This window comes from Podarcis muralis, chromosome 14 (genome assembly GCF_964188315.1).
Source record: "Podarcis muralis chromosome 14, rPodMur119.hap1.1, whole genome shotgun sequence".
Taxonomy (NCBI): domain Eukaryota; kingdom Metazoa; phylum Chordata; class Lepidosauria; order Squamata; family Lacertidae; genus Podarcis; species Podarcis muralis.
The window spans coordinates 31,865,690-31,889,902 of NC_135668.1; the positions used below are offsets into that span (position 1 = coordinate 31,865,690).

At 46.5% G+C, this 24,213-nt stretch overlaps 1 protein-coding gene across 5 annotated transcripts in view; it reads right to left on the reverse strand.

Moving 5' to 3' along the window:
- The window catches only part of SLC5A11 (solute carrier family 5 member 11), a 342,594-nt gene that overhangs the window by 317,195 nt on the left and 1,186 nt on the right, over positions 1-24,213 (reverse strand). The window contains exons 2-17 of one of the 5 annotated variants that reach the window (XM_077919172.1): positions 21,851-22,003; positions 19,221-19,383; positions 17,076-17,147; positions 16,321-16,425; positions 15,274-15,333; positions 14,916-15,020; positions 12,021-12,126; positions 10,944-11,024; positions 9,581-9,786; positions 8,589-8,724; positions 7,633-7,740; positions 6,905-7,055; positions 6,477-6,645; positions 5,804-6,019; positions 5,226-5,397; positions 1,205-5,102 (exon numbers count right to left, since the gene is read on the reverse strand). In XM_077919172.1, coding sequence (XP_077775298.1) covers positions 4,882-5,102; positions 5,226-5,397; positions 5,804-6,019; positions 6,477-6,645; positions 6,905-7,055; positions 7,633-7,740; positions 8,589-8,724; positions 9,581-9,786; positions 10,944-11,024; positions 12,021-12,126; positions 14,916-15,020; positions 15,274-15,333; positions 16,321-16,425; positions 17,076-17,147; positions 19,221-19,334 — 2,022 coding nt within the window. In that variant the 5' untranslated portion in view covers positions 19,335-19,383; positions 21,851-22,003 and the 3' untranslated portion in view covers positions 1,205-4,881. Of the gene's footprint in view, positions 1-1,204; positions 5,103-5,208; positions 5,398-5,803; positions 6,020-6,476; positions 6,646-6,904; positions 7,056-7,632; positions 7,741-8,588; positions 8,725-9,580; positions 9,787-10,943; positions 11,025-12,020; positions 12,127-14,915; positions 15,021-15,273; positions 15,334-16,320; positions 16,426-17,075; positions 17,148-19,220; positions 19,384-21,850; positions 23,077-24,213 lie in introns of those variants that run through there. The other 4 variants (XM_077919171.1, XR_013390718.1, XM_077919170.1 and 1 more) reach the window with 4 other exon arrangements.

The window sequence follows — 24,213 nt, forward strand, 5'->3', positions numbered from 1 at the left end:
CTGTTCTTATCCTGAAGCAAAGTTCTTAACCCGAGGTACTATTTCTGGGTTAGCAGAGTCTGTAACCTGAAGCGTATATAACCTGAAGTGTATGTAACCCGAGGTACCACTGTATTCCATTATTGCATCCATCAAACTTATTTACACTGTTGAATTTATCTTTATGCTGCCAGCTATACACAATTATTTACCATATATTCAGTAAACGTTTTCCAATCTTCTTTAAACATATGTTCTTCTTGTTCTCTTATTCTATATGTTAAGCCTGCAAGTTGTGCATATTCTGTTAACTTAGGTTGCCATTCTTTTTTGGTTGGGACCTCTTTCATTTTCCATTTTTGGGTTAACAAAACATGGGCCACAATAGTAGCATACATAAAGACATAAATAACCAAACCTGCAGTTTTACATCTGTAAGACAGGATCTTGCAGCAGAAGGAACTGCATGTCATGGCGTGGAGAAAATGGGGAGAAAATATTTTCTCTCTTTCATAACAACTAGGAATTCATGGGCATCTAATGAAGCTGAATGTTGGAAGATCCAAGACACATAGAATCATAGAGTTGGAAGGGAGCATGCGGGTCATCTAGTCCAACCCCCGCAATGCAGGAATATTTTGTCCAACATGGGGCTCAAATCCACAACCCTGAGATTAAGAATCTCGGGCTCTACTGACTGAACTATCACATAAAAGGAAGGACTTCTTCCCGCAGTGTGTACGGTAGTTGAACTATGGAACTCGCTCCTTCAGGAGGCAGTGGTGGCCGCCATCTTGGATGGTTTTGAAAGAGTATTAGACAAGTTTAGGGAAGAGAGGGGTATCAAGGGCTACTGGCCACGATGGCTTGGCTCTGCCTCCACAATTGGAGGCAGCAATGCTTCTGAATACCAGTTGCCAGAAATCGCAACAGAGGAGAGGGCTCTTGTGCTGGAGTCCTGCTTGTGGATTTCGCACTGGGGCATCTGGTTGGCCACTGTGAGACTCAAATGCTGGATTCGATGGGCCATTGACCTGGTCCAGCAGGCTCTTCTTATGTTCTTATTCTGTAGTGGTCAAACCGGTCTCTTTCTTAAGTTAAAGACCCTTTAACATAACTTAAAGCTTATTTTTACCTGACAAAATGTTTGGCCAAGTACAGGTGTGCTGCCATAGAAACAACCAGCCAGCGATTCAAAAGAACAGACAGAAAAGAGATGGAAAAGTGCACTGGAAAGTGTGGGATAATTTTATTTTTATTTATTTTTATTCATTAAAACACTTGCTTGACGAAACTGACACCTAATCTCCCCAGAAACAAATCAGGATGGAGACTCCTGCTGGACAGTCTAATTTCTCTGCAAACAAATCAGGTTGGATGCTGATTAAACAGGCCATCTGGAGGCAAACCTAGTCTTTGTTTGTGGTATGGGAATGTATCTTGGGGGGTTTTTTCCTTTAGAAATAAATAAATATCAAGACTACTTCTTGGAAAGGAGCCTTCCCAAAACTCAGAAAGAAGCAAGTATATCTAAACCAGGTTATCTAAAGACATTTATTGCCAACCAAGGTTGAGCCTAGTCTATTTTCAGTGCTGAATTTCTTCTGTGCAGTTAAGTCAGCTGTTATAAAGACACTCATTTTCTGAGGAAAGACAATTTGGGCTGCACTACACTAGAATCACACAGTCGAGCTTCAAATATTATCAGCATCGCATTTAACTTTCCTGGGTTCTCCAAAGACAAGGATAGGATCTGCACACATTTCCCTGGGCATCACGTGCAACTTTCCCACATCACCCTGGAGCTGGTATGAAGAGGCCACTGGGTTAGACTGGTTATTGCATGGTGAAGAAAACTGAAGCCAGCTCAGACATACCGAGGCATCCTTGCAAAGATGCCTGACTCCATTCAGAAGAATAAATAAAAACACACACATTGATTTGTTTTTGTTTTTACAAGTCCATGAAAAACATGACGCAGTTCATAAAATACTCCATAAAAATACTCTCCGCATTATTTTGTACAGTAAAAGGGACACCGTCAAAACACTCTCCCATTGAAAATCTCACAAATACACTGGCCATTTCAACAAGCAACTCATTCTCCTTCCTAGCTAGGTCCACAGATGTTTCTGGGAGGTTAGGCAGTCTTCCTGCACTCTAGAAAAGTTCGTTTTGCTACCTTTTCCTTCATTGTTACACTGAAGTTTAGCACCCTGCTAAAGAACCTTTCATAGAATTGCAGACCTGTAGAGTTGGAAGGGACACCCAAGGGTTCTGTAATCCAACCCCCTGCAATGCATGTTCACTTCTTTTTCAAGAGAATGCTATTTTTTATCAGCCCCTAATATTAGCTTTTAACACAAAAATGGCATTATATGACACCACTGAAATATATGTTTGTAAATCGAGAATGCCTGAGATGTATATCTGCAGGAGATTAGACAGAACATAACAGGTTGTTCTTGTAGTGACTGAAAACCTTAATAAAAAAATTCCTTCCAGTAGCACCTTAGAGACCAACTAAGTTAGTTACTGGTATGAGCTTTCGTGTGCATGCACACTTCTCCATCTTCTTCATGCACACGAAAGCTGATACCAATGACAAACTTAGCTGGTCTCTACGGTGCTACTGGAAGGAATTTTTTTATTTTGTTTCAACTATGGCAGACCAACATTACCTACCTGTAATGAAAACCTTAAGACGTGCCTATCCTACTAATGGAGACAGAAGGGCTTTAGCTCGGTGCATGGTATACCTGCATTGCATGCAGAAGGTCCCCAGTTTAATCTCTGGCATCTCCAGGTAGGGCTGGGAGAGACTCGGGACTAAAACCCTGGACAGTTGTTGCTGGTCAGTGTGGGCAATACTGAGCTCAAGGGACCAAAGATCTGACTCAATATCAGGTAGCTTCCAATGTTTCAAATAAACTGTATGCCTGTTAAGCTGTCATGGTTCAAGCTATGGAGGAAAGTCAACCACCCTGGACTACAGTAGGCTCAGGACAATCAAAAATACTTGTTCACTGTGGCAACTTTTGTGTGTAACACTAAGCCAAAGTACGTCTCCCAGGAAGGAGAAGGTTACAGCCGCTTTGTTCCTTCCCAGTCCTTTTTTGCTCAGTATGGCAGCTAAGCCAAAGTTGGCTTAGCAGGGTTCAGCAAACTTGAGCAGGGGGCCGGTCCACTGTCCCTCAGACCTTGTGGGGGGCTGGACTATATTTTGAGAAAAAAATAAATGAACGAATTCCTATGCTCCACAAATAACCCAGAGATGCATTTTAAATAAAAGGACACATTCTACTCATGTAAAAACACCAGGCAGGCCCTACAAATAACCCAGAGATGCATTTTAAATAAAAGCACATATTCTACTCATGTAAAAACACACTGATTCCCGGACTGGCCGCTGGCCAGATTTAGAAGGCAATTGGGCCGGATCTGGCCCCTGGGCCTTAGTTTGCCTACCCATGGCTTAGCATGTTGTTTGAACCTGGATCTATGATTAAGAACTTTCTGCCTTAACGATGGTTTGTGCCACGCTGAGCTAAGAGGATTGGGGAGGACCAAAGAGGTTGTGAGCTCCTCTGGAGGAGCCAGCGCATGAACACGGTTCTGGTATGAGAGCATCACCATGGCATGGGTCTCGAGAGCTAAACATTGTGGCATTAAAGCAGGCTTTGCTCACCTGGACTAGACACTTTGGACTACAACTCCTATCAACCCTAGAAAGAACAGCCTCATGGGATTTGAATTCTGAAACATCTAGAGGGCACCAGGTCGGCAAAGGCTTTATTAAAGACCCTGTGTTGTATCCAATGCTAGTCCTACTCAGAACAGAGCCAAGGGAATAGTGAGTGATACTAATGTAAGAAACTAAGAAGAGCCTGTCCCGTACAGGACACTGGTGGCGCTGTGGGTTAAACCACAGAGCCTAGGACTTGCCGATCAGAAGGTCGGTGGTTCGAATCCCCGCCATGGGGTGAGCTCCCGTTGCTCAGTCCTTGCTCCTGCCAACCTAGCAGTTCGAAAGTACATCAAAGTTCAAGTAGATAAATAGGTACTGCTCCGGCGGGAAGGTAAACGGTGTTTCCATGCGCTGCTTTGGTTTGCCAGAAGCGGCTTAGTCATGCTGGTCACATGACCCGGAAGCTGTACGCTGGCTCCCTCGGCCAATAAAGCGAGATGGGCGCCGCAACCCCAGAGTTGGCCACGACCGGACCTAATGGTCAGGGGTCCCTTTACCTTTAAGAAGAGCCTGCTGGATCCGGCCAGCATCCTGTTCTCACAAGGGTCAACCAAAACCCAAAAGTGGGATTTGAGCAGAAGTTCACACTCCCTTCCTGTGGTTTCCAGCAGCCAGGATTCAGAAGCATTGCTTTTCCCAGGCAGAGCAGAACCTTCATGGCTAGTAGACATTAATAGCTCTCCATGAATTTATCTAATTCTCTTACAAAACTATCTAGGTTGGTGGCTCTCACTGCCTCCTAGGGAATAGTTAGTTCCATAGTCCTATCTATTGTTTGCTAATTTCAATGGGTTTACTCTGAGTAGAACTTAGCTGGCTACAACCCCCAGAGCCACAAAAGAGACCTGCCACATGTGGGGTCATGCAACTGTCAGGAAATGCATGGCAAAGGATGGTGTTTCACTTTTTTAAATAATAACTGTGCCAAGCAAACCTGCTATTGGTCTTTGCCCCCAAAATCCCAGCCTGGGACCCGGTTACATTGGAGCAGCTCTGGATTTCTCCTACCGAGAATTCTTCAAGTCCATCTGCAAGCATTCACAGTTTCTGGTACAGGGTCATTATTAAGTGTTATCATTCGCCTTCGTTCTTCCTATAGCAATGCCCATCTGCTTGGCGCTGAACAGCGTCCTTTGAATAGATGAGGCTCGATGCTACGCAAAGTAAGCCCAGAGGAAGACGCCTGCGCTTAAGCAGACCATCAGGTTGACATTGAGGATGTGCTTCACAAAAGGTGCTTCCTTCGTGGAAGCCATGGCGATTTCACTTTTCAATTCTGCAGCAGATTTTGGAGTGTCCGCATTCCTGCTCTCCATCCCACAGATCCACAAAAACAGCCTTGTGAGTTTGGAGGTCTTCTTACAGTCCAGGGAACCTGAAGAGGAGACAAGTAAGCAGTAAATCAGTGGTCAGGCTCATAGACACGGGAAAGGAAGATTAAGAGTCTCATGCTCTACTAACTGAACTGTGTCCTCTGTGGGTCACTGATAAGTTTTACCATTTTGATTGTTTTCAGGGCCATCACTGATCTCAAGCTGCACTGGAGAAGGAGGACCAGCCTCATGGACACCGTTGGCAGGGAGAGGCACAGCAGGGCTTCTGGGAGCTTGTGGAAGGACATCCTTCTCTACCTGAGCATCCTTGCGGGTAAACCAGGTGAGGCGGCTGATCTGTTGGGACAAAAGGCACCTTTAACAAACTACAGACCGCAGGATTATCTGTGGTTGATGAAGCAGCATAGAAGTGTTTTAAAGGGACAGCGTGGGGACTCAGCTTCTTTAGTAAAGAAACAGTGATTTGATTGCACTTTAAACATGCAACACCAGATGGTGCCAGAGAGCAGGAAATTTTGAAACACAGTTTTCCACAGGGATTTTTTCCCCTTTTACTACGGTATAACGATCTAATTTCTGACTTATTTAAAGTGTCCGTCCCACCCCTCCATGTGTAGATCCACCCTGGGTGTCACCTAATTTGCTCCATGTTTCAGAGCTGCTCTAATCTGATTGGGCTTTAAAGCACCCAAGAAGATGGGTTCAGAAACGAGAGTTGGGAATGCCTGCTGGAATTACGCACCCTTTCCTTTGAAGGAGGCTCTGTCAGGAGACTAACAGTCACCACCACAAGCAGCGTAGCCAGACTCAGAATCATGGAGAAGTAGAGGTAGTGGACGTATTTCACCACCGCTGGACGGCCATCTGCCTCATCGCACCGTGGTAGAGGGTAGACGAAATCCAGCACCATTCGGATCAGGCCCATTCCCATCCCGATCAAAAGGCCACAGAATGCCCCCTGGGAGGAAGGAAGAATCCCATGTTGGAACAAGAAGAGGCATCTACACCACAGTCAAGTCGAAATTTGGTTTAATTCCCTTTTTAGGGCACATCTGCTGAATTCGGCCGTCTCAAAACAATCCACAAACCAAAGTACAACGATCTTTTGAAATTTGAAGCAATCCTTTGGCACCTTTTGATCAATGGATAGAAGATACGACAACTCTTGCAACATAGGAATGGATTGCTTTTAGACACAGATTGTGTACGGGTAAATATAATGATACTTGGAATGCAAATAAAAATATTAACAATGATTTGCATCAGAAGATGTTCTCCCCATTTTTGGTACCTGACAACTGGTCTTCAGAGACACACTCATGCCATACACCAGGGCCACCCAAAAAACTTTGCAAATAACGCAGCTCACAACCACCATCGTTCAGGGCCTCCAGAAGAACCTGCATCTCACTCACCTTTTCATTTGTTCTCTTCCAGAAGCAGCCCAGGATGAAGACCACTGCCACGGGAGGTTGCAGGTAGGAACTGATGGTCTGGATGTAAATGAAGAGCTGTCCCCCCTGGCTGGCCTGGACCAGTGGAATCCATAAGATGGAAATGACTACAAGGAGCAGGACAAAGACCCTGAATCAAGGAGAAAGGCCTCGTTATCTCTTTGTTTTGCTACCAATTTCTAATGGCAAGGAAAGAGTAAGTCCTGAAACATAAAAGGCTGTATCCAAGTGTGAATTAGCTGTGATTCCTGCATTGTAGGGGGATGGACTAGGGACCTTTGGGGTCCCTTCCAACCCTAAAATTCTGTGACCTAACTATTGGAAGTCTACTCTGGGATCTTCTGGGACTCTTGTTGGGTGTGCACCACCTTGCACATGGGGCACCTTACCTGCCGACGATCATGAGCTCCCACTCCGAAGAGAGGGGCCTGATATTTCGCCAGAGATCCATGGTGAAAATGGTGCTTGCGCTGTTGAAGATGGAAGTCAGGGAGGACATCAGTGCTGCAATCATCACGGACATCATCAGACCTCTGAGTCCTGGAATCCAAAGGAGAGCCCACCACTCACGAGGGATGCCCTGGACCAAGCAGAGTGCTCACCTCTCTCCTAATATAAGAAAAGCCCTGCAGCAGCTGGGTCAAAGCCAAAGGGGCTCCACCCAGGTCATGGTCTTCAGACACCTCTTCTGGGAAGCCAGCAAGGGGGATCTGGGTTTAACAGCAACCCTCTCCCCATTTGTGGTACCTGACAACTGGTCTTCAGAGATAAGCTCATGCCATGCCCCAGGGCCACCCAAAAAACCTTTGCAAATAACTCTGTTGTTTACTGAGCCATGGTGGCAGCCAAACATGGCAGGGAGAAGAATGGGGACAACATGAAAATTAGTTTGCTCTGCCTGTCATTGGCTCTGGCGCCACCTACTGTTGGCCTCCCTGCCTTCTTCCCCACCAGTTCCAATGAGCACCACCCATTGTCCTTGCGCATCTTGGACCTTATTTGTTACCATCCGAAAGTGCTGTTGGTCTCTCACCTACAGCTAAATTTCTATCCACCTGCATCTCTGAGCATCTCTCTTTGGGTTGCTGAGAAGCCCCTACCCTTCCCTCCTCCTTACCAATTGGCAAAAGTTCAATGACCAATTTGGGGTATGCAATATCAGAACATCCAGATGGGTTGCCACAGATCGTTTTGCAGGTGTTCGGATCAGCACAAGCCACGAGATCTGTGACGAAAATGTAATTTAAACTTGTTGTAAATAGCTGTGAGAGAGTGGGGGGGGGTGCAAAGTCAAGGGCGTAAAAATGGATGGGGAACTGTTTGCAAATCATCTGTAGTCAAGAGGCAGGTTCTAATATTTTGTCACCTACTGAAAACAAGTCTATTTCAGAAAACCAATTTAATTTGGTTTGGTTGTTGGTACTGCATCTTACGATTTTATGATGTTTTGATGGTTTTATGGCACATTTTATTTTGGGAATGTGCTGGCAGTTTGGAAATACTCAGGGTAACAAAATTAAAGGGAGGAAGATAAGAGCTTTGATCCCTGCTCCAAATCCTTCCCCCTCAACACATGCTGACCAAAATATATTTCCCCTTAGAAATCTGTATTGCACGTATTCATTGCATTGATATCTCATCTCTCCCCCCCACCCCCCAGGAGCTCAAGGCAGCCTACATGGCTCTTCCCCTCCTCAGTTAATCCTCACAACCACCCTGCGAGGTAGGTCAGGCTGAGAGATGCAATGACTGGCCTCGAAGTCACCCAGTGAGCCCAACGTTCTCACCACTCAAACCAATGGATTCAAATGACAAGAAAGAAGAACATTAGTAAGAACTCTCTGACGGTAAGAGCTGTTCAGCAGTGGAACAGACAACCTCAGAACATGGTGGGCTTTCCTTCATTTGAGGTTTTTAAGCAGAATTTGGAAGGCAATTTGTCAGTGATTCTTTAGCTATGACTCCTGAAGTGCAGGGGGTTGGGCCAGATGGCCCTTGGTGGGTTGGTCCCTTCTAACTCTATGATTCACTACACTCTGCAGCATCAGGAGGCATCTTATTCTTCCTTCTTACCTGGAAAGAGGATGCGGCTGATCATGCCAGGCAGAACCATCATAAACAAGGGCAGGATTTTCAAGTAGGAGGCCAGCAAGGCTCCCCCTTTGGCATGAGAGAGGTTCTTGGCTGCCAAAGATCTTTGAACAATGACCTGCAATGTAAGGAAGGAGACAGTTTGGAACAGGCCCTTCTAAGACCACCTGAGAGATGCAAAGGCAGGCAGTGGCTTCTCTGGAGTTATAATGATGGAGGTGTTGGGTTCAGGATGCTTCTTTGAGGCATACGATCTGGGCCTGTCCAGTGATATATTCCTTTTGGTATGAAGTTGTTACTCACATCAATTTTGCATTGGCAAAATCCTTGGCATTTTCAGATGTTCATGAACTTTTAAATTATAACCCTGTAGCGTGGGGACTGTGGGACGCGGGTGGTGCTGTGGGTTAAACCACAGAGCCTAAGACTTGCCGATCAGAAGGTGGGCAGTTCAAATCCCTGTGACTGGGTTAGCTCCTGTTGCTCGGTCCCTGCTCCTGCCAACCTAAGAGTTCGAAAGCATGTCAAAGTGCAAGTACATAAATAGGTACCACTCCGGCGGGAAGGTAAACGGCGTTTCCGTGCACTGCTCTGGTTCGCCAGAAGCAGCTTAGTCATGCTGGCCATATGACCCGGAAGCTGTACGCCGGCTCCCTCAGCCAATAAAGCGAGATGAGCGCCGCAACCCCACAGTCGGCCACGACTGGACCTAATGGTCAGGGGTCCCTTTACCTTTACTTTAGTGTGGGGACTAATGGCAGGACAACAAAAATGGATTTTAGAAGCCCTGATGAACATTATATACCCTTTTAATTGTGTTTGTGGGAGAGGGGTTATTGGTTTGTTTTTGTTTTAGTATGTATTTTGTGTTCTCATTTTGTATTTTTATGTTGTGAACCGCCCTGTGATCTTCATCTGAAGGGTGGTATATTAATAACAATGATAAAAACAACAAGAACAACAAGAACAACAACCTGGTCTGTGCACCAGTACCACAGCGAGGGGATGGTCATTCCAACCAGCACTCCCGGCCAGGGAAGGTCAGACGTGATAGGATCCCGGAAGATGTGGAAAGCGTCATCCCTGGGTAAACCGCAGCTGTTGTTGCCATTGCGGTTGCTCGCAATGGCTTGGAAGTATCTGTTCTGCAAGTCTTCCAGCCCTCCAACTTTGGAAAAACCTGGAAAGTTGAAGAACAAACGATGTTCAGATTTCCTGCTGGTTCTCAGCATTTGGTTTGCAGGGGCCTGCTGTGGTGTTTTGAGAAACCGCTAAGTTCAAACAATGGGATTTAGGGAAGAATTCTCCATTGTGAGGTAACGTGTCTTGATACACATGAGTCCAAGAATGTGACACGCTTTCTCAGCTTAGAGCTGCAGATTTAAGCAAGGAAGAGAGGTGATTTGGTAGAAGAGAGAACTTTTTTGTTAACTGTTACAGATTTTGTCACCTTAAGAGAGTTTAAAACATTCATAAATATTGTTAGAAATATTGGTTCTGATGGCACAATGTAAGATCGTGATGAAGGGGTGCTCTCATATCAGCTGATTATATGATCTTTTTATTTTTGACTAGGGACCTCAAAGACTAGAAATAACTTGGGCATCTCTGGACCTCTGTGAGTGTCTGCTTATGGCAAGTCTTAAAATAGGTGGATGCTAGAGACCCTTTCAGGGGTTCTCAGAAAGTTGGGGTGGTGGTGGCCCAGGACAGGGTCTTCTTTGTGGCAGCCCCTAAGCTGTGACTCTCCCTCCTCACAGAGGTGCACCTGGCACCTTCATTGTACATCTTCTGGTGAATGCTGCAGACGTACCTCTTTACCCAAGCTTTTGACAATGGAGATGAATATTATAGGACCCACCTCATTGAAAGTTGTTTTAATATTTTATTTTAATCCTGTAGTGTGCCCTGAGACCTTAGGGTGAAGAGTGGGCGATGAATTATCATTATTATTATTATGCCTATATTGCAGACCAGGAGTTGGCCTGCTTGAGCCTGAGGCCAGACTCAACCCAGAGATGTCCTGGATCACATGCTTAGGTGCTGCGCTACAGCCACTCACGGAGGTATGAGCAAAGTCAGGGAGCAATGAATGAAGTGGACATCTGCAGCTTTCTCCTGAGGGCGAAACTTGGCATCACATCTCAGAGGGCAAACCCCAAACCCCATCCACAAGAGAGCTCAGCTAGTAAAGCATAAGACTGTTCATTCTAGTGCCATGGGTTTGTGCCCCGTGTTGGGCAAAAGATTCCTGCATTGCAGGGGATTGGATGAGATGACCCTTGTGGTCCATTCCAGTTCTGTGGTTCTGTGGTTCTGTGGTTCTAAGATACTTACTGAAGCCCATCAGCGTCAGCGCCCCAGCTAGCATGATGACTGTCTGCAGGGCATCGGTGTATATCACAGCTGCCAGGCCACCTACAGAGGGAACAGAAGAAGCAAGACCTGTGCTTGGAACTTGGTCTGGACATTAGCTTGACCAAAAGATTTGGACTTGCATTAGTCAAGCCTCATCTGCCCAGTTGCTTGCACAGGGCAGTCAAATGGTGGCTGACCCTAGTCCCGTTCCGGGTGGATCACCACCATGAGATAACTGCTGAAAAGCAGAGCTGGTCCTACCATTAGGCAGAGTGAAAGTCACCCCAGGGAGCAGAAGCTGGAGCAGGCAAGGGGCCACCAGGAGATGTTGGAGGCTGGCTTGCCCTGTGCCCTCTAGGGTAGTCTGCTGTCCTCAGGAACACACTGCCCCATTGCCAATATCAAAATAAGACCCAATAGCCAATCCAATCAGCTTCTTTACAGGGCTTGGACCCTTTGGTTCCCTTCCGACTCTACAACACTGTGATTCTGTGAGGCTCAACATTGGGAGGTTCAGGGTAGAAAAAGGAAGGACATCTTCACACAATGCACTGTTGGAACTATGGAACTCCACCCCACAAGATGCAGTGGTCAGCAACAACTTGGATGGCATTAAATGAGGATTAGACAACTTCATCAAGGATAAGGCTATAAATGGCTACTAGCCACGATGGCTACCTATTCCACTATCAGAGGCAGCAAGATGTCTTGGACAGTCAGCGTGACCTAGTGGTTAATGTCAGGCTAGGGCTTGGGACAGACCACAGATCAAATCCCCACTCAGTCATGAAGTTCTCTGGATGACCTCACTGCCTTTCAGCCTGATCTACCTCACAGGGTTGTTGTGAGAATTAAATGAGGAAGGGGAGAACCATGGGTGCTACTTTAAGCTCATGGGGGAAAGTGGGATAGAAATGCAATAAACAAACAAACCCTGCTAGGCAGGGACGGATATATCTACTCCTAGAGGTTGAATAAAGAGATAAGAACAGAGCTCTCTCTCTCTCTCTCTCTCTCTCTCTCTCTCTCTCTCTCTCTCTCTCTGCTCAGACTCACCTGCCACAGTGTAAATAGCTGTGATAACCAGCAGCCCAATGACAGCCACGTAGAGATCCCAGTGCAAGGCCTGCTGGATGAAGAGGGCCCCAGCATACATGTCAACCTGGAGGAGACAAAATCCAGACAGGTATGAGGACACTGAGGTTAGACTCTGACTGGTCTTTTGGATCTACTTGACCATGAGGATTCCGCCTCCATTCATCCTGATTTGTTTGTGGGATGTTTACACGTCTCCTTATTAACCATTCACTCATCCCACATGTTTCAGTGCACTTTCCAAATGGCAAAAAAAAAAAAAACTGATTCTTTTTCAAAGTGTGTGTGTTGCACTAGAGGGTGGCAGAGGGCTTTGATCCACTCCTGCAAAATACTGGAGGCACCTCAAGTAGACCAATAAATGCTCTCAGCTCCATTGTGCCCTACAGCTGAAGGACCCCCACCCCCACCCCCTGTACGGACAGCCAAGCTCTGTTCAGCTCTTTTGGACAAAGGAGAAGCTTGTTTGGAAGAGGAAGAGCCGGAACAATGGCTCAGTCATTCCTTGGGAGCAGGAAACTCAACAGGTGCTGGAGAGCAGCAGTAGCAGTCTGTGGGGAGTTGGCGGTAGCCCCCAATTCAGGCTGCTAGAAAAGCGTGGTGGGATTTACCCCACCCTACCACCGCCACGTCCCTCTTTAATTTGACATTCTCTTGAATTGCAAACAGGAGAATTTATTTATTTCCTGAATTACTACTCTATTCCTGAATTTCTACTCAAGGCAGCATATGCATGATTCTCCTTTTCCCCTTTTAATCCCCCAAACTACCTTGTTAGGTAAGTTGGGCTGAGAGAGGCAGTGAGCTTTTTGGCCAAGTGGGGATTTGAACCTTGGTCTCCCAGGTCCTAGTCCAATATTCTAACCACTACACCACACTGGTTCTCATGCACACTCCATGGTCAAAAAGGGAGATTTTGTTTGCCTCTGTTGCTGCAGGCCTACTCAGGGTGATGTGTGTGATAAAATGGAAGACACCATGAGCCTAACACAATATAGGGCCACCATGTTGAGCTGGGTCAAAAGATGGTTCATCTGGCATCCGCACAACATTTCAGGGAGCACAGAATACCCTGCATCACTGCCACACAGTAGCATATTTGAGGTTACATTCAATGCAGGAAGGGCTTTGCAAAATTCGTGCGGGACAACTCAGGCAAAGGAAGTTTGGGGATGCGAACAAACACAATGGAAATCAAATTAACCCAACAACCACACACAACTGCCTCAAATTCACCAGCCAGTCTGACCTGGGGTGGGGAGGGGGGACAAGGATCCCCCCAACCCCATATGACCCCCATATGTGAGTAACTCCCCCTCCCTGCCCCCATCTCTGTATATCACTTCAGGACTCCGTTTGTGTGCATCAATAATTATTTTGAATCAGTCTTCAAACTAAACTAATACAGTCATACCTCGGGTTGCGATCGCTGTGGGTTGCACGTTTTCCGGTTACGGATGCGCCAAACCCAGAAGTACCAGAACAGGTTACTTCTGGGTTTTGGCATTCTCGCATGTGCAGAAGCACTAAATTGCACTTTGTGCATGCGCAGAAGCACCGAATTGCGTCACGCGCATGCGCAGACACAACGCTGCAGGTTGCGAACATGCCTCCCACACGGATCAGGTTTGCAACCCAAAGTTCCACTGTAATCCACATGATGACATCAGTAAGGCAAGGCAGCTGTGTGTGGAGTCCAGACTGGGAGCATTTTCCGGCTAGATGCAAAAATGCACCCTGATCCTGCTATTGATGAAACACAAGCAAAGGACACTCCACTGGGAAGGTGGGGGACAGTCCATATTATTATTAACAGTAGTATTAGTAGTAGTAGTGGCCTTGAGTGCTGTTTGGTTGTTAATGAGCAACTAAAGAGAAAGTGTTAGTAAGTTACTCATTAAAACCCATTGACCCCAAAGAAGAAGAATTACTAAACCAGGCAGGTTAGTCGTCCTCTGTCACTGTCCAGCACAACACAGGAGAGGGTCATCATGGCTCAGGGTAGAGCATCTAACATTCAGAAGGCCCCAGCTTCAGTCCCCAGCATCTCCAAGCCAGGCTGGTAATGTCCCTCACCCAGAATCCCAGAAAGCCATTGCAAGACAATACTAGCTAAATGGGCCAAGGTATAAGGTCTGTGTCTAAATGTTTTTGTTTTGCTCCGGAGCTTTTCCCGTGAAAACATTCTCCGAATTGGACATCAAACTGGGGTTTCCATGGACTTATGTTTGCTCTGATTGAGCTTTAAAGAGCATGTTTCCACAGCAAAAGCTCCGGAGCCGGTGGGGGGGGGGGCCGGGCACTTGGACACAGAGCTGTAAATCGCTGACCATGGTAACAGCACAGCAGAGGCAAGTGTGAATAAGCCCTCAGGTGTTCTGCTGGTGCTGGCATCTCCTTTACTTCTATATCAAGAGAAATAAGTTCACAAAAAGGGAGCAAACCAAACAGGCAGAACTACAAGCAGGAAACTCAGCAACAGACAAATAGATAAGGAGGGAGAAGATTCTGTTCTCAAGCAAAGTGAGCTGCTACTGCTTTCGCTTGCCCTTATTCCAACAGGAAGAACACACTTTGTAAAATGATTCTGTGTGATCAAAAATACATCTAGCATCAAAGAACGGGTAGCAGAAGGAGGCTTTCCGCAAAATCTTCCTCAGCCTTCAGTAACCTACACAATCTTAAATCCAGAATTCAGTTCAGTCTCCTTCCCTCCTTTCATCATTTGCCTGTCATTCAGAAGCCAACACAACATATCAGAAAGATTGAAAGGCAGAAAAGGTCACTTAGGAAGCCTCGATGGACCTACTCTTTCCAAGCCAATTCTGTTCTGTCTCCTCTCGTCTCCTTACTTACTGAGATTTTGGTGAATATATAGATAAACAAGTAGAGAATCGCTAGGAAAATTTGAATCCTTTTGCCCCCAAAGCGCCTCTGCAAATATTCTGGCATGGTTGTCACCTGGAAATGATAAGGCAGCATTGATGAAAAACAGCAAGAAAAGATGATTCGAAATCTAGACAGTAATAACATCATGGAAATGGTACAGTCCCTTTTACCTCAGGAGGACAGGGCAGTGAGTTTAGGTTTTTTTAAGACTACAATTCCGAGAAATGACATGATGCATAACTTGGCACATCAGTTTCAGAACAGATTCCTGCTCTCTGAAAAAGTTGGTGGGAAACAGTGGCCATAGTGTGGCCGGTGGACTCACCCCTGCTGCCACGTAGATGGGCAGAAACAGCCATGCCAGCACCAAGACACAGAACATGCCCTGTGAGGAGAAGCAGAGCCCAGGTTAGGAACAAAATAAGTAGGATCCAACCAGAGAATCAACTGACATACAAAAGCTCTCTCTGGGTTGGCTTTGGGTCCACAGAGTGGCTGCATGTCCTACTTTGCAGAAGACAGTCCTCTGTTTGAAGGGCTGTCAGGTTTAAACATAAAGAAGCCAAAGATGAGAGAGAGGGTCAGAGGGGTCGGGGTGTATCTTGAACCTGCCCATCAAGAGGGAGCTTCTGGGCAGTAAACTGAGAAGGCCCTCAGTTCACCTGGGCACAGTCTGCCAAAAGATCTGTCTCACCAGAGTGGTGCATGCACTAGTTTTCTCCCGCTTGGATTACTGCAATGCGCTCTACGTGGGGATACCTTTGAAGGTGACCCAGAAACTACAACTAATCCAGAATGCGGCAGCTAGACTGGTGCCTGGGAGCAGCCACCGAGACCATATAACATCAGTCCTGAAAGACCTTCATTGACTACCAGTACGTTTCCAAGCGCAATTCAAAGTGTTGGGTGCTGACCTTTAAAGCCCTAAATACCTGAAGGAGCGTCTCCACCTCCATCATTCAGCCCGGACACTGAGGTCCAGCTCTGAGGGCCTTCTGGCAGTTCCCTCACTGCAAGAAGTGAGATTACGAGGAACCAGCCTTCTCGGTAGCGGCGCCCGCCCTATGGAACACCCTCCCATCAGATGTCAAGGAAATAAACTACTATCTGACTTTTAGAAAACACCTGAAGGCAGCCCTGTTTAGGGAAGTTTAAATGTTTGATATTTTATAATTATCATCATCATCATCATCTGTTGGGAGGCACCCAGAGTGGCTGGGGAAACCCAGCCAGATGGGTGGGGTATAAATAAATTATTATTATAATACCTGATGCACCACTACAAGAAGGCCCTCTGCCAGGTTCATGCCCGCCCCAACACACACACATTATCATACTCAGGAGCAGGTTGTGCCGTAAATGCGATACTTACATTCCACTCGTAAGCTGTAGCACCAATTCCAGACGCTGCCCCGGAGCCAGCCAGGCCAATGAAATGTCCGCTGCCGACATTACTGGCGAAGAGAGATGCCCCCACCTGGGAAGAGAGGTTGGGAGAGCCAGCTCAGTTCGTGCCCTTCCCAAGAGCACCTAATCTTGCCTGGCACAGAAAGGACTCTGCCCAGTTCCCCTGGAAAGGCTGTCAGGTTTCATTATGGGGACTGGTTCAGTTTCAGTTTCTTGTTTTTCCACTCTTAAGTTCAGTTCAACATGTTTCCACATCAGTGTGAGGTTACCTGTTTTTGTTTTCCAAAGCCCTCACAAAAACTTAGCAGTGTTTTACTGTGCTTTTCTCCCACTGTAGACATTTGCAATGCAATTTGGTCTATTCTGCACATTTTTGAGAAGAAATTTTCTCTAAGTGCAATTTTCACTGAAATGTGTGTTTTATACACACTTTACCCCTGTAGTGTATGCATTTCTGTACACATTCCTTGCCTGGGGTATTAGGAGAAGTTGGGGGGCACATCGTGCTCCTTCTGCACTCAGCTCCCGCCTGTCTGACCTCAGCTAGACAAGAGTTGTACCTGTATGAATAATCTCAATGCAGGGATGAGACCTCAAAAAACCACCTTGAGGCTTTGAACAGACAGAGGACTCTCTGCATTTCAACCCCTTTCCCAAACACATAGCAGATCCGCTCTGCAGCAGACACCCCACCAAGACATCATAATGGAGATCGCTTACTGGCCACCAGACCATCTCGCCTCCAGCCAAGAAGTAGCCCTTCACAGTGTTTCGCTTGGTTTTCCACATGGACTGAGAGAGAAAGAGAGAGATAAAAACGAGCAAGTCTAAAAAGCCTGAAGAGGCGGCAGTGAGTCACTCTCAACAACAACATCAGCAACAACCAGGCCTGCCCAAAACATTTTGGCGCCTGAGGCGAGCCACAAAATGGCCGCCAGGGAAGAATAGGTGAGAGAAGATCTACATCGGTGACCGGGGGGGCGGGGGGAGAGGAGACCAGCAGCACTCTAGGCAGGTGATTTTGATTCATGCACAAAGAATGTACAGTGGTACCTCGGGTTACAGACTCTTCAGGTTATGCGTTTTCGGGTTGCGCACTGCCCCAAACCCGGAAGCACTGGAACGGCTTAGTTCCGGGTTTTGGCGCTCGCACATGCGCAGAAACACTAAATCGTGCTTTGCGCATGTGCAGGAGCGCCGAATCTTGACCCGTGAATGCACAGATGCGGCGCTGCAGGTTGTGAACATGCCTCCTGCATGGATCACGTTCACAACCCGAGGTTCGACTGTACTTAGGTGCCCAAAGGAAGGAGTGAGCAGATTTAGAAGTTTGGACTCCTATGGCTCATTCACACTTCTGTCTCCTGCCACTTTCCTCCAGGAAAAAAAAAACCTCTTTGCCACTGAATCAAATGTCAATCAGCTTTTCCAGGGACTGATGTTTGCTCCGATTCAGTGGTTAAAGAGCAGGCTTTCCTGGAGAAAGCAGCAGCGCAAACAGAAAACAGGTAAGACCCATGCTTTGTAGGCATGGGACAAGCGAAGTGTGGACACACCCTGAGGCCGACTCTGCAAAGAGACAGAGTAGCTCATTGGGAGGGGATCTGTCTGGCATGCAGAAGGTCCCAGATTCATTCCCCAATGGCATCGCCAGGAAGGGCTGGGAGAAACTCCTGCCTGAGACTCTGGGGAAATGCTGCCAGCCAGTGTTGAATACCGAGATGGATGGACCAAGGGTTCCATAGTTTCAGTATGCACTGCTGGACTAAATGCCCCCCCCCCCCTTTGGGGGGCTGATACATCAGCCAGGCTCTTTTTGATTCCCAAGTGGGCATTTTCCGGAGAGCACTAGTTTTTGTTTCTATCGGCAGAGGCAGGGAGGCTTATGGCTGGGAAGGCAACCAGGAAGTGTTTGGGCCCGTTGCATGTGGGAATTGTTGGCAGCATGACAAAGCAGGAAGTGAACTACCTTGACTCATCAAGTTGCTCAATCACACCTGGAGGGAGACATGAATTAATGGAGTGTTTGCATTGCTTGCTGGGTATGGAATCTGTGCCAAGGCTGGTGGCAGATTGCCCTGGCAGAGGGTGCCAGGAGCTAAGAATAACTAGTTCTAGAATCTGCCAATAAAGGATAAGAGTCATATTTTGACAAATTTCGACAACAGCGAGAGTATGTCTATCCTGGTTACGAATGACCTAATGGAATTATGATGGTTCCCGGATGGCTTCTGCCAGTCAGTGTAGACAATAAGGAGCTACATGAACCAAGGGTCTGACTCAGTATAAGGCAGCTTCCTATATCAGAGGAAGGGCTGTAACGCTATGGCAGAGCATCTGCTTTGCACCCAGAAGGTCCCAGGTATGGTGATTCATGTCTGACATCCTGGAGAGCTGCTGCCAGTCAGTGCAGACAGTACTGAACAAGATGAACTCAGTATAAAGCAAGTGTGGTGTAGTGGTTGGAGTGTTGGACTAGGAGCTGAGAGTCCAGGGTTCAAATCCCCGCTTGTGGGCCAATCACTGCCTCTCAGCCCAACCTACCTCTCAGGGTTGTTGTGCGGATTAAATGAGGAGGGGGAGAACTATGCATGGCACCTTGAGCTCCTTGGAGGAAAAGGAGGGATATAAATGCAATGCAATGCAATGCAATGCAATGCAATGCAATGCAATAAAATAAAATAAAATAAAATAAAATAAAATAAAATAAAATAAAATAAAATAAAATAAAATAAAATAAAATAAAATAAAATAAAATAAAATAAAATAAAATAAAAACTTCCTAAGTTCCCTTTGGATCTCTGCACCCATGTGGAGACATTGTCCCTCAACTGAACAGAACAATCAAGGAAACATCTTTCTTACCCACAGTCCAACAGCCAAAACAAATACAAAGTACAGAACCAGGACAACAATATCCACAGCCTCCAAACTCTGTTGGGGGAAGGCAGGAGGAAGAGTAGTTGTGCTTGGCTCCATTGCCGCTTGGATCTCCTGGGCGCCCTTCCTTCCTTCCTGGTGTGTTTATCTGGCCAAGAGAGAGAGACAGCAATATACAACAAATGTGTAAGGATCTCAAGCAACATCTGCTGCCCATCAAATTCCCCTACTCGGAGGTCACTCTTGAAGTCCCTGTAGATGCAAGAGGAGTAAAAACATTTTGTTGCGCCTGGAAGGTGAGCAACTCAATTGACTGAAAATGCAAAACCAAACTGCTCCGAGGTGGGTAGTTTCCTGGTTCCATGGGCCAAACAGAATCCTGGAAGGAGGATCTAGTCTCTAGCATGCAGAGGGAGAGAAGTTGACTGTAATTGGGAGGTAATCCACCTTGAGTTCAATCACACTGTGCCAACCATAACAGTAGATCAAAGGGATTGAGCAAGAAGCACATTTGTAGTCCAACCCATGGAAACCATCTCATTTGCATCCCAGCTTCCTGGAGCCAACAAGCAAGGGCGGATTTTAAGAATTGCTTTCCCATGTGGTGGAAATAAGCAAGGCCATGTCTGTTGCTGCTGTTACCCCTATTTCAATTTATTAGTGGCTTGCAATAGGAAAAGCCTCTATGTGTCTTACCAAACCTAGAATCACAGAGTTGTAGAGTTAGAAGGGACCCCAAGGGTCATCTAGTCTAACCCCTGCAATGCAGGAATCTCAGCTCAAGAATCCCTGGCAGGTGGCCATCGAGCCTCTGTTTAGAAACCTCCAACGAAGGAGAGTCCACCACCTTCTGCGGCAGCCCGTTCCATTATTGAGCAGCTCTTACTGTCAGAAAGTTATTCCCAATGCTTAGACAGAATCTCCTTTCTTGTCATTTGAAGCCATTGGTTCAGATCCTCCTCCCCTCTAGAGCAGCATCCAAGGGGATGCCAAGAAGCTTTTTCTGGAAGATGCCCAAGTCCAATGCTTAGGTTGGTTGGCATCCTTCTGAGTAGAAAGTATTGGGTTAGGAGGCTCAGTGGTCTGGAAGAACTGGGCTGCAAACCAGCGATTGCTAGGTCAGTAGACCATGAGACTCTTAATCTCAGAGTCATGGGTTCAAAGTCAACGTTGGGCAAAAGATTCCTGCATTGCAGGGGGGTTGGACTAGACTTCATGGTCCCTTCCAGCTGTACAATTCTATGATGAGGAACATGTGGCCTTCCAGATGTTGTTCAATTCCAGCTCCCATCAGCCAGCAGACTCCATGGTCAGGGATGACAGGAGGTAGCCACCCAACAACATCTGGAGGGCCACAAGTTCCCCAATCCTGCTCTAGACACACCATCAAGTCCTCTTCTTTTCAGGTAAGGCTCAGTTCAGTGGGAGAGCATCTGCACTGCCTACAGAAGGTCCCAGGTTCAACCCTTCAGGGAGGACATCTGCCAGTCACTGTCAACAGGTAACCCCTAGCCACTTTTATATTATTCCTGCATTGCAGGGGGTTGAACTGGATGGCCCTTGGCCAGCTCTACAGTTCCAATATTTTACTACTTTTCCTTCAAGATGTGGCCTTTCTGCAATGTATGTCGTTGTCCATTTGCAGCAGTGCCTTCTCCCCAGTGCTCCCAAGGCGGAGTCACCTGCAGAAGACTTAAAGGACCTCAACTCATGGCCCCAGGATCTTAGCAGCTGGTGGTTTGGGCCATTTGGCTCAACAAAGGTTTTTCCTGACTGTTCTCAAGGCAGGTGGTGAGGGGCTTGAGTCGCTTCCTGATGAGGGGTCCCCACAGCAAACATCTCAAGCCCCAAAGCAGTGAGGTCAAGAGAAGGTCAGAGTTCTTTTCTTAAGCACTGAGACCCTTTGATATCATGATGCAAAGATCCCTTCATGTGATCATGTGCCCTATGGGTAGACAAATCAAACAATTTCAGCTCCTTGTTTTTCCTTTAAAAAAAATATATTAGGAACTTAAACATAACAATTTATCAAAAACACATCATCCTCATTCTCTCCCCATTTTCCCCTTCCCCCCCAAGAAAGAAAAACCCACCCTCCCACCCCCACCCCTGGACTTCCCTCAGCTCCTCTCTCTGGTTTTTCAGCACATGTTATTCTCTGCATGTTATAAAATTGTAAAGATCCTTAATTTATCTATCTATATGTTACCAATAAAAAGTTTGTGAATGTTTATTCAAACAGTTCCTTGTTTTTCCAATCCTAAACTCAGTTTGCTGCATTTCCACATTGGTTTGCAAACTACTTTTTTTTTTTAACAAAAAGAACAAGAACATATGTGTTCATTTGGGCAAGCAGTTTCTTCTGATATATGGTAATTCATTTTTGTCTATTATGTTCAGTCCCTAATATGGTTATTCTTGTGCACACTTTCCTTTCATACACGTTGCTTCCTTCCCTCCCATGTTCTCTCTCTCTCTCTTCCTCCTCCTCCTTTGGCTGGGAAACTGCATCTCAACCTTTAGAGAAGCCCAGATTTCATAGGATAGCTGTGCTTTAGGGTTTGCCTATTAGAATGCAAAGAAACCTGGATGTCTGTCAGGAAGAGAACACTTACTGTGGGACACGCTGGTCTGGGTCAAGCCAATGGAACGCCAGCCGGAGCCTTGGGGGCCTTCGCTGTGCCCAGGTGTTGGAGCAGCAGCCTAGGGGAGGAGGAATGCTCTGAGGCTGCTGCAGAAGCCAAGCTGCCCTGCTCTGTGTGGGAGCCCTGGGAGTAGACAAACACGTTCTTCCACTTGGTTCTAAGGTGCTCACTGTAGAGAGCAGGAGGCAAGGAGCCAGAGGAATACCTTTCAGGTGGGTGTCACTTTCTCGATTGGCCAAATGCCTGCTTTTCACAGGAGCTCCACTTCCTCTAGTTCTTCTTCAAGATGCTGACTCTAGAGAAGCAGGGCAATTCCACTGCCTCCCAGCTGCCTTTGGCCCTCCTTCAACAGACACCTTGTGGCAGCTGTGCCTGCTTTCATCCCAGAGCTGCAGCTTTAAGAACTTGGTGCTGGAGCTTGCTTTCCTTCTTCCTCTACCCTCCCCATCCCCTTTTCCTTGTGTGCTGTGTCTTTTTAGATCGAAAGCCTCAGAGGGTAAGGGACTCTCACTCCTACTGATCTTTGTAAGCCACCCAGAGAGCTTTCTTGGCTTTTGAACAGGGTAGAAAATATGCTCTGAATAAATAAACAAAGGAGCATCTAAAATGCTGTGGGGCATGGAGCCTGCAGGGCTGAAGACTTTTGGGAAGGGTGCCAGAGAAATTGCCTGACATCATTACAACCCTTACAATATCCGACAGAGGAAAATAGATCCATTTGATTTGCATGTCACGAAGAACAAGTTATTTGAGGGTAGGATGCCAGCCATAATCGGTAAGAATGGAGCTATCTCCAATGTCCAGATGCAGGAGAGAAGCAAGAGACTGGTGCACCAGCAGGAAATGCCTATATTTTCAATGAGTTCCTCTAAAACAGCCTTCCCCAACCAGGTGCCCTCCTGCTGTTTTGGACTACAATTCTGGACTATAATTCTACAATCGAATGTGATACTCATTCTGTTCCTGTGAGCTCTGGGTATCTGACCGCACCCAAAATATATTGTGCTAAAATAACTTCAACATATAGCTTGTCTGTGACACACACAAAGCAATTTTCCTGCTGAAACGTTTTAAATGTGGGCTTAATTCTCATCAAGCAGCATCACACACCTTATCTTCACTGTCAAGCAATGGGGTGTTGTTGTTGTTTTAAAAAGTCTCTTGCTCCAAGCAGCATACAATTATCTAACAATTATCTGGAGAAGAGAAGAAAATTGAGAGGTGGTTTGACATGAAATATGGAGCTAGCTTGTTTTCTGCTGCTCAGAAGGAGACCTCAAGCCAACCTATTCCAATTACCAGAAAGGAGATTCCGGCTAAACATTAGGAAGAACTTTCTGACAATAAGAGCTGTTCAACAGTGGAATGGTAGACTCTCCCTCTTTGGAGGTTTTTAAACAGAAATTGGGTGGCCACCTCTTAGGGATTCTTGAGCTGGGATTCCTGCATTACAGGGAGTTGGGTTTGATGACCCCTTGGGGTCCCTTTCAACTCTACAATTATATGATTGTGTGAGTTAACAGCAGAAGAGAGGAATGGCATGCTGTGAGCTCTACGTACATGGATAGTGTGATCTAAGACGGGCATCATTAGAATAAACCCAAATTGTTTGTGCACGATGCAGCACATACCAGCCCAGCAAGGAGAAGTTAGCAAACAAACTGAGTGCATACCAGGTACAAAGTAAGCACTAGAGTTGTATGCAGGAAGGAAGGAAGGAAGGAAGGAAGATTCATTTGGGAAGCTACTTCAGGTAACAGGCCACTTCTCCTCAGAAATATGCCACCGACTCTCCTTTGGGAAAATCCAAAACCTTGAAAGATTCCACATATGAGGAAATCAACAAATGCCTATAACTTTTTAAACTTATTGTGGGACAAGGGATCAGGCCAAGAAACCATAGCAAGAGGATAGAGTTAAAAGCTCTCTCCCCAAATGCTGCAGTAATTCATTGTGGATGCAAAAATTAAGCAAAGAAGGGCCAGTCGCCTCTTGCCTGGGCCTGATGGGGGTTGCAGCCCAGAACATTTGGTGTGTGCCAGGTTGGCAAAGCCTATCACAGGCTAATGAGGCCTGCCTGAATATGGGGCTCAAGTGGGGCAGGAAATAAAACATTACCCCTTGCAAAGTAAGTCTAAAGTTTACCTGCAAGGGTCTGGGCTTATTGGGGAGGCAGCTATCATTCCAATTTGGTGGGGGTGGGGTGGAAAAGCTCCCAAGGTATTTTTCAGAAGCCTATAGAGACACCCATACAAAGAATAGCCAGAGCTCATCATAACAGCCCAGCAAGTTGTGGGAAGCCATTCTCCTGAAGAGAGAGGGCATTGCTGGGC